Source organism: Terrapene carolina, unplaced genomic scaffold (genome assembly GCF_002925995.2).
Source record: "Terrapene carolina triunguis isolate 2854851 unplaced genomic scaffold, T_m_triunguis-2.0 Scaffold243, whole genome shotgun sequence".
In the NCBI taxonomy this organism is placed as follows: Eukaryota; Metazoa; Chordata; order Testudines; family Emydidae; genus Terrapene; species Terrapene triunguis.
In genome coordinates, this window is record NW_020664594.1 from 479,660 (window position 1) to 489,038 (window position 9,379).

Here is a 9,379-nt window from a genome sequence, read left to right on the forward strand (position 1 = left end):
GCCCCGAGGGGAGAGCCCTGCGCCCCCCTGTCAGCGCCCAGCCCCTGACCTGAGGGGAGAGCCCGGCCCCCCTGTCTGTGCCCAGCCCGCGATGCCCCTGGAAGAACTGGGGTCTGGGTCTGACAGAGGCTGTGATACCTGAGCTCCGTGGGCAGCTGCTTCCCCACATGTAGCACAAGACTGGCAGAGACTTTTCCTAACGACCATCAGGCTGCAGTCCCAGCACCCACCCAGATCCCCCAGAGCACTGGGGAGCCCAGGCCTCCTGATGGACACAGGCAGTGGCCGGGGGTCTCGCAGGCTGGGGTTGGGCAGAGCAGACCCCCTGCCCTGCAGCGGGTAGAGATTGGGTCTCCCTGAGCCCATCATGTCCCTTCCGTTCGATGTGCCCAACAGAGCCTGCAGTGAGGATCCTGCGCCCCCAGGAGCGCTCCCTGGAGCTGCAGGCTCTGGCGCTGCAGCGCCTGGAGCTGAGGTGTGAGCTGTCTAGAGCAGATGCCCAGGTGTGCTGGTTCAAGGACGGGCTGGAGGTGGATGAGACAGAGAACCTGCTGCTGCGGGCAGAGGGGGCCCAGCGCTGGCTGATTGTCCCGCAGGCCCGGGCCGAGGATGCTGGCGAGTACATCTGTGAGACAAGGGACGAGTCCGTCTCCTTTGACGTCAGGGTGTCAGGTGAGCGTGGGGGGCCAGGTAACGTGGGGCACAGCTTCCTTGTCTCTGTGACATCTGCTCTGTGACCATCGTCGATAAACTGAGCAAAGCTCTTCCCCCGCTCCGGGTCCGTCTCCCTCTCTCGGCTGCACTTGGCGTCTCCTGGGTTCCCGCTCTGCTTATGGTCACGGAGTAGCTGGGGAGAGTGGGCCGTACGTTTGCCGGTGGTGAGTATCTGCTGGCATGACCACTCCGTGTCATACACGTGCCCCGAGGCACAGCCATACGCGCTGTGTCTCCTCAGTCCCCAGGAGCCATCCCGTGATCTGCTCCCTCCGGCGCTTACACCCGCCATTGCTCTTTCGTGGCCTGAAAGGAGAAATTGGCTGTGCCGGAGATTGATTCAAACCAACAGGGCAGGGTGGGGGCAGCATTGTCCCCTGGCTGCCTGGGCCAGCGCTGCCCTCTCCTTTCAGAGCCCCCGGTGAAGATCCTGCAGCCGCGGCGAGCTCCCCCCACCCTGAAGGCCGTCATGGGGGAGACGGTGACTCTGGCCTGCGAGCTCTCGCGCGGGAACGTGCCAGTGCAGTGGGTTAAGGATGGCACCAGGCTGGAGGCTGGCGGCAGCCTGATCCTGGAGGAGGAGGGTGCCCATCGGCGGCTGGTCATCCCTGCGGCTGGAGTGGAGCATTCTGGGAAGTACGTCTGCGATGCGGCTGATGACACCAGGACGTTTACTGTCCAAGTGTGTGGTGAGTGAGAGGCTGGGGAGGGCCCAGAGACCTGAGTAGCTGCCTTGGGGTGGCTGGTGACGCCCCAGCGAGCAGGGCGGTGCTGGGGGAAGCGAGTTCCCAGCAGCGTGAGTTGGGCCTAGAACTGGCCCCTGGGTGGGGGCATTGGCACTGCAGGAGGTGCCTTTGCAGCCAGATTTGGGCTATAAAATGATGTCCCCACAACCCTCTCTTGCCCCAGGCCGAGTCTGCTGCCCCCTGAGAACCAGACCTGAGTCCCATGCGCAGGCCTTGGCCTGCCTGTCGCTGCCTGTGTGGCAGTCCGCACGCACCGGGGCACTGGTGCTCATGTGGGCTCTGCCCGTCAGCTCTGTTTCCAGTGGCTAGTCTGTCCAGGGACAGTTGCTGTGTCTGCGCATTCAGGCTCAGGGCTTGCGCCCCGGCATAGGCCCCACTGGGTGTGCTTGGAGAGCCATGGTGAGTCTGTGCGGGGGTCAGCAACGGGGTGGGGAAGGTGTCACGGACCCATAGGATGGGGGTCATATCCCCCGCGTGGGGACAGGCTTTGGGAGGCCCCGTCAGTGGGCCATGCCCCCAAAGGGTCTCACTCCGCCTCCAGGGGAAGCCACGCGGCGTCACTGCCTCCTGGGGCTGGACCCTGGGCAGCGAGTCCCACGGAGACAGACCTGAGGGAGAGTTGTACCATCTATGGCGGAGTCACAGGTCCGATGCTCTGGAACTGCTCAGTACAAAGCCAGCAGGACTCTGGGAAGCGTGACTCCCCTCAGGGCACGGAGCTTCCTGGGACTGACCTCGGAGCATTCAGCCCCCTGTTCACACCATACACTTCCCCTTGGTGGGTCCACCTGGACGGGACCCCTGGGGAAGCCAAAGGGGCCCTGCACCCCAAGTCCGCAGTCAGCCATGACTCTCAGTCAGCCGGTAAAACAGACGGGTTATTAGTCAACAGGATCACAGTGTAGAACAGATCTTGTTAGCACAGAAATCAGTGACTTTCAGCCAAGTCCATCTTGGGGGGACCCCGGACTGGACGCCCTGGACTCCCCACTCTCTGAGTCCCCCATAGCAGACTGCCCAGCTTCCAGCGACCCGACCTCCGACACATCCATTGCCCCACATCCTGATCAATACGCCGGGAAGCTGAGGCACACAGAGTATTCATGCAAAACAGTAAGACTCACATAGGCTCACATACAACATAATAAGGAGGAAAAACCCACTTTGTCACACCGTCTTAGGGGTCAGCGCCCCCTCCGCCAGCGTCTGCAGGGTCACACAGCCAGTGCGGGCCGACAGGCGGGTTATTAGTCACCTGACCCAGCACAGGGAGCCCTTGGGGAGCCCAGAGCCCAAAGCCCCGTCCCTCTGTCACGCCGACTGACCTCCTCAGTCAGACTCCGCAGTGTACCTCCCACTGCTTCCTGCAGCCAACACACCTCCCCCGCCAGCCCTTTGTTCCCGAGCTGGGGATGCGGCTCAGCCCCCTGCCCAGTGGTGGGGGGTGCAGATCTCTCTGGGTCGCTGGTTGCTGGGCATCAGTGTCTGGGCAGCTGGATTTGCCATTGTCTTCTCCAGAGCTCCATTGATGTGGGACCTCAGGTCCCAGACAGCTGGGAGCCCGTCACACCTGTCTCTTCCCCTGCTCCCAATAGTAACAATGCAGCATATAGGGGAAACTGAGGCAGACACCGACTTGATAAAAATAGTACAGCCAATTCCCACTTGGGCACAGCAGGCCAGTGGTGCAGTGCCCAGCTCGCCAGGCTGAGTTTCCCAAGCTGGCTGTGCCAGTTTCTGTCTCCTTGGCAGCCCCTGCAGGCCCCAGAGCCCTGGCATCGGTGCTGGTTGTCTCCTCCCAACAGGAAATCAAGGGGTGTGACATGAAACAGGCTAATCGCACGCCCCTTCTGTCAGGATGCTCAGGGGCCAGTTGGGCCCACCCTGGTCCCGGGGGGCCTGCGCTGGCCTGACCATGCGCTCAGAGCAGGCCGAGTCCTGGGCCTGTGGCGGAGTTCCCAGGCTGGAGTGGAGCAGGTCCCCGCTAGTCTGGTGCCCGTCTCTGACAGCGACCAGCCCCGGCACTTCCGGGGAAGGTACAACAGCCCTGCAATGAGGGCTGGGCCCAGGGGAATCGCCTTCCTATCCCCAACACTGGCGCAGGGGGTTCAGCGCCCTTGTATGTCGCGCAGGGTCATGGGGGCTCTTGTCACTGTTGTCCATGCAAATATCGAATCCTTCTGGTGCCTGCTGTGCTCCTGGCCGCAGTGAAACCTTGTGGCAGGGAGTTCCATAGGCTGGTTAATCGTAGCTGCTGTTTGTCTTGGTTCTGCCAGACCCTCCTGTGACGATCCTGGGGCGGGGTGAGCTGCAGACCCACCGCCGCTGCCTGGCCGCGGAGGACCTGGTGCTGGAGGTGACACTCTCCCATGCCCACGGAGAGGTGAAGTGGTACAAGGATGGTGAGAAGTTGCAGGACACGGGGCGCGTGCGTCTGGAGGAAGACGGGGCACGGCATGCACTGGTCATTCTGGGCATGGAGAGCAAGGACGCGGGGGAGTATCTGTGTGACAGCCATGACGACAGCCTCATCTTCTGTGTCGCCGTGGAAGGTACGGCTGAGCTGCCGCTGACTTCCTGTCCGGCGGGTGGGCGAGGGCCCTGCCTGGCATTGGGGAGCAATGCAGGAGCCGGGCACAGGGCCAGCTCCAGGCACCAGCTTGGCAAGCAGGTGCTTGGGACGGCCACTCTGGAGAGGGGCGGCACATCCAGCTATTCGGCGGCAATTCGGCGGTGGGTCCCTCACTCCCGCTCGGAGCGAAGGACCTCCCGCCGAATTGCCGCCGCAGATCACGATCGCAGCTTTTTTGGGGGGCGGGAGGCTGCTTGGGGCGGCAAAAACCCTGGAGCCGGCCCTGGCCGGGCAGCTCCTCTGGAGGGACAGGCCCTTTGCTGCCGGGCCCCACAGAATGAGGGTGTGAGGAGCCTTATTCAATGGGCTAATGGGGGTCTGTGATGGGGGTGAGCAGGGCAATAGGAAGGTGGGTGATGACACTACATGACTTAGGCTAGTTAAAATCAGAGGGGACTGAGGAAGGAGAGAGGGCCCAGGCAGGTGAGGGAGGGGGCAGAGGGCCCAGCCAGGCAGGTGAGGGAGGGGGCAGAGGGCCCAGCCAGGCGGGGGAGCGGGCTGCAGTGGGGGCAGGTGAAGTACAGTGTGGGCAATGCAGGGCGCACCCACTGGAAGGAGTAATCTGGACCCTCACGCTCTGCCCTGGGCTCTGAACTCCCTGTGACCCCTCAGGGGAGAGCCCTGGGCAGCCCCGTGCACCCCGCTTGATGCACAGCCGTGGTCGAAGTGTAACCCCAGCTGCGGCCGCGCATGGCTGGAGAGCGCATGGACAGCGTCTGCTGCGATTGCACTGGGAGGCTGAGCCGGAAGTGCAGTTCCAGGCTCTGGTCTCCCGGCTTCAGAAAGGGTCTGGTGGGGTCCCGGGTGGGGGAAGGGGCCTGGGCGAGCTTCCGTATAAAGAGACTGCAGAGGCTGGGGCAGTTCGGTTTAGAGGAGCCCCATACCGGAGGCTGACGAGGTGTGTCTCTAGGAGCGGCACAGAGAGGGGGATTGGGCGTGGCTGGTTGCCCCTCCCTTAACAGCAGAACACGGGGGGCTCAGTGAAATGGGAAGGCAGTGTAGTTAATAGCAGCAGCAGGAAATGCTGTTGTATTTTAGACAATACACACGTAACCTGTGGAACTCCCTGCCACATGGTATGCTTGAGGCCAAGAGGTCAGTGGGATTCAGAGAGCAGTAGTGTTCTCATGGATCCTGGGAACATCCCATTATATGAACTATAATAGCCCTGAAAGGGCTGTCAGCCCATGTGTCCCATCCTAGCCCTAGTGCAGGGGTGGGCAAACTATGGCCTGTACGACGTTTTAATCCGGCTCTCGAGCTCCCGCTGGGGAGCGGGGTCCGGGGCTTGCCCCACTCCAGCCGGGGAGCAGGGTCGGGGGCCGCTCTACGTGGCTCCCAGAAGCAGCGACATGGTCTCCTCCGGCTCCTATGTGTAGGGGCAGCCAGGGGACTCCGCTCTGCATGCTGCCTCAACCCGAAGCACCGCTCCTGAAGCTCCCATTGGCCGCGAACCACGGGCAATGGGAGCTGCAGGGGTGGTGCCTGCGGACAGGGCAGCGCGCAGAATCACCTGGCTGCGAATCCGTGTAGGAGCTGGAGAAGGGACATCCTGCTGCTTACAGGAGCTGGTTGAGGTAAGCACCGCCCGGAGCCTGCACCTCTGAGCTTCCCCCTGTGCCCCAACCCCCTGCCCCAGCCCGGAGCACCCTCCTGCCCTCCAAACCCCTTGATCCTACCCCGGAGCACCCTCGTGCACCCCAAACCCCTCATCCCCAGCCCCACCCCAGAGCCCACACCCCCAGCCGGAGCCTGCACCCCTTCCTGCACCCCAACCCCCTGTCACAGGCCTGATCCCCCCCTCCCGCCCTCTGAACCCCTCGGTCCCAGCCTGGAGCACCCTCCTACACCCCGAACTCCTCATCCTCAGCCGGAGCCCTCACCCCACCCCCAGCCTGGAGTCCCCTCCTACACCCCAAACTCCTCATCCCCAGCCGGAGCCTTCAACCCATCCCCAGCCCGGAGTCCCCTCCTGCACCCCGAACTCCTCATTTCCGGCCCCACCTCGGAGCCCGCACCCCCTCCCACACCCCAACCCCAATTTCGTGAGCATTCATGGCCTGCCATACAATTTCTATGCCCACATGTGGCCCTTGGGCCAAAAAGTTTGCCCACGCCTGACCTAAGGGCTGGAGGTGGAGAGAGAATCTAACTCCAGGCCGGTTATTCCAGAACAGGCCACTAGAGGGCTACAGGGCTAGACTAGCCCAGTGGTTCCCAAACTGGGGTTCTCGTTACGGGGGTTCTCGGGGAAAAAATTCCCTAATGGCGGACAGAGCTGTTCCTAGGGACCCCGAACAGCATGGGATCAGTAGCCTGGAGCCCAAGAGCTAAGCAGATCAAAGCAAGCATATCTATCATACTGAGGAGATTTAAACTTCAAGACTCCTTATAAGAAATGGAAAGGGAGGTGAATATTTTTTGCTGTTTTTAAAATTAAATAGGCAGCTAGTATTGTTTTTAAAATTATTATGAAGAACAAGTTTAAGCTTTGTTGTAACGTGCGTTGTTTGCCTGGACTACTCAAGACCTGAATGCTTATGTAGGAGGAACTCTTTGAGTTGGCTTCTTAAATACCTTCATGCTGTTTCAAATCTGATACTCCTTGATGAAACATAGGAGCCTTGTCTCATAACAGGCTTATTCAAAGTGATACAAGCTACGGAAGTGAGATCTTGGAAGAGTGTTGCCATTTTCATAATGTAATTATAAATAATAATTAATAATAGTGTGTAATAAGCATGTCATAAAAACAAATTTTATATTTCCAAGATCACTGCTTTTATAATTTATACTCAGGTAAAGGAGAAAATCCCTGGAAATATTCATTTTTAGGAGGGGGTTCACGAGACATTTTAGTGAAAGGGGTTAACAGGTTGTTAAAGTTTGGGAACCACTGGACTAGCCTGATCCAGGGGCAGGTGCTGTCAGCCCAGGACCTCTGGGCAGCGGGACGTTGGGAGGTCACAGCCGTGGGGCTGCGGGGGTCATAGGCTGGTGTGGGTGTGTCGGGTGTTTATAGGCAGCCCTGGTGTGTGGGGGATGGGGGGTTATAGAGGCAGCCCTGGGGGGTATTTACCAGGATTGGGAGGGTATAGGCAGCCCTGCGTGGGACAGTTATAGGAAACCTCTTTTCCAGATGTGCCCCAGTGAAATATTCAGGGGAAGGTCTCTCCCAGCTGGGACTTCCCCCTGCAGCCCATGGAGAAGCCCCTCTCCCTGTGCTCTGGAGCGGGGCCCTGACCCCAGCCTGCTGTCTCAGGCCCAGCTGGGATCGTCCCGGGTACCTTCTGGATCGGAGCGGGGGAGCTCAGCTGAGGCAGGGGATGTGCCTCCCCACCGGCTGGTACTTGGCCAAAGTCTCTCCCTGGCCTGCCTGGAGTTTGTGGCTGTTACTTCCGTCTGTCAGCCACCTGTCTAGCGTACAGTCTGCCTGTCTGTGTCAGTCGGCCCCTCTGGAGCACAGCTGGTACGTCTGTCGGTACAGGCAGTGCTGTCTGTCAGGCCGTCTGGCACACAGTCCATGTGCCAGCCTGTCCAGCATGCATGCAGTGGGTCGCTCTGGCTGCTGCACGCCATACTCTGTGGGGTGTGAGGCGCGCCTGACCCCGAGCCTGGCCTCTGCCCCATGCAGTGACGCTGCCTCTCTCTGACTCCCCAGAGCCCCCTGTGTGCATTGTGAGGAGCAAGGGGGGCCGGGAGCAGCAGTGCCTGGCGGCCGGCGATGACCTGGTGGTGGCCTGCGAGGTGTCACAGCCCAGCGCTGCCGTCCGCTGGCTCAGGGATGGCCAGGAGCTGGTGGCCAGCGAACGAGTCCGGATCGAGGACCGGGGAGCTCTCAGGCAGCTGACCATCCTCGGGGCCCGGCCCAGCGACTCTGGCTCCTACGTTTGTGACGCTGTTGGTGACCGAATGGTGACGACTGTGGAGGTGGCAGGTGAGCCGGCAGGGGGCATTGTACATGCCAGCTAGGTGGGCTGGGTGGACGAGGAGCAGAGCAGGGCCGCTGGGGGTCAGTCCCTGGAGGGGAAAGCCCCTGGGGCTGCCCCGTGCTGCAGGCAGTGGGGTGAGGTGCAGTGAGGGTGCTCTCCCCTGGCAGCCAGCGCAGTGTACAGGGATTGGGATGGTGGCTCTGGCTACTTGTGATCCCAGAGCTCTCTCCCTAGTGTCCTCGCCAGATTCTGTTTCCAGAGAATCCATCGTGCCCCCCCCCAAGCTTTGCTGGATGCAGGATCCTTCAGCACTTCTGGTCCTAAACTCTGGGGTTGTTGCAGAGCAGCTGCTGCGTCCCAATCCAGAGGTGGCTGCATATCAGTGCTGGGTGAGGGATGCCTCTCTCTGCCTCCTGAATGAAAGGCCTCTTTACATAGGACCGTCCCTCTGTTCTCTGGACTCCCCCCTCCGGACCACATGCTGCCTGCGCCTCGTCTTACTGGGCCTGGGGTTTGGGCTGGGAGCCCCGGCCCCATGGCAAATGTCCCCCCCATGCCTCCCCTCGATGTGGATTCGGAGGCTCCCCATACAAACGGCAGGGGGGCTCTGGGGATCGGGGGAACCTGTGGGGCGAGGGAACCTGTTCAGGGTTTGCGGGAGCCATGCGCAGGTCCCAGCCGCTTGCTCCCTACAGTCAGAGGAGCAAGGCAGCGCCCGTGGAGCAGCAGGAGCCTTGCGGGGCCGGTTACATTTCACCTTGGCCGGCTCCCAGGCGCCTCTCCGGCTGCTGCCAGGGCCTGAGCTGGGCATTTATCAGCTGGGGCAAAGGGCTGTGTGTGAGGTGTCCCCGCTCCCTGGGGCAGGGCTGGGGCTGCAGACACTGTCCTGGCCTCTGATGGCGGCTGAGCCCTGGCAGTGCAGGAGGGCTGCGGGGCTGCCCCAATCCCTGCCAGCGGGCGCACGGGGGAGACGAGGAGTGAGAGGGGCTGGCTCGGCTGGATGCGCCCTGCTGCCTTGCCATGCCCAGCCCGCAGGAGGCCCACGGCCTGCTCCTGTTTGTGTTAGACACGCCTGGATGGAGGATTCCCGGCCTCCTGCCCTGCGTCACCAGCAGGACCAGTGCAGACACCACAGCTGTCACTGGGACAGCTCCGAGCTCCCTCCCCATCCAGCACCCCTGCCCCGCTCCCCACAGCCAGTGACCCCTGCCCTGCTCCCCACAGCCAGTGACCCCTACCCCGCGCCCCACAGCACCCCCTGCTGGGAGAGGCTGGGCTGGAGTAGCCAGGAACCACCCCCTCCCCCCCACAGCCAGTGACCCCTACCCCGCTCCCCACAGCGCCCCCTGCTGGGA

General features: G+C 61.8%; 1 protein-coding gene across 1 annotated transcript in view; it reads left to right on the forward strand.

Moving 5' to 3' along the window:
- The window catches only part of OBSL1 (obscurin like 1), a 49,963-nt gene that overhangs the window by 28,942 nt on the left and 11,642 nt on the right, over positions 1 to 9,379 (forward strand). Inside the window, exons 12-15 of the mRNA XM_029912785.1 lie at positions 397 to 672; positions 1,128 to 1,403; positions 3,737 to 4,012; positions 7,754 to 8,029. Coding sequence (XP_029768645.1) covers positions 397 to 672; positions 1,128 to 1,403; positions 3,737 to 4,012; positions 7,754 to 8,029 — 1,104 coding nt within the window. The remainder of the gene's footprint in view (positions 1 to 396; positions 673 to 1,127; positions 1,404 to 3,736; positions 4,013 to 7,753; positions 8,030 to 9,379) is intronic.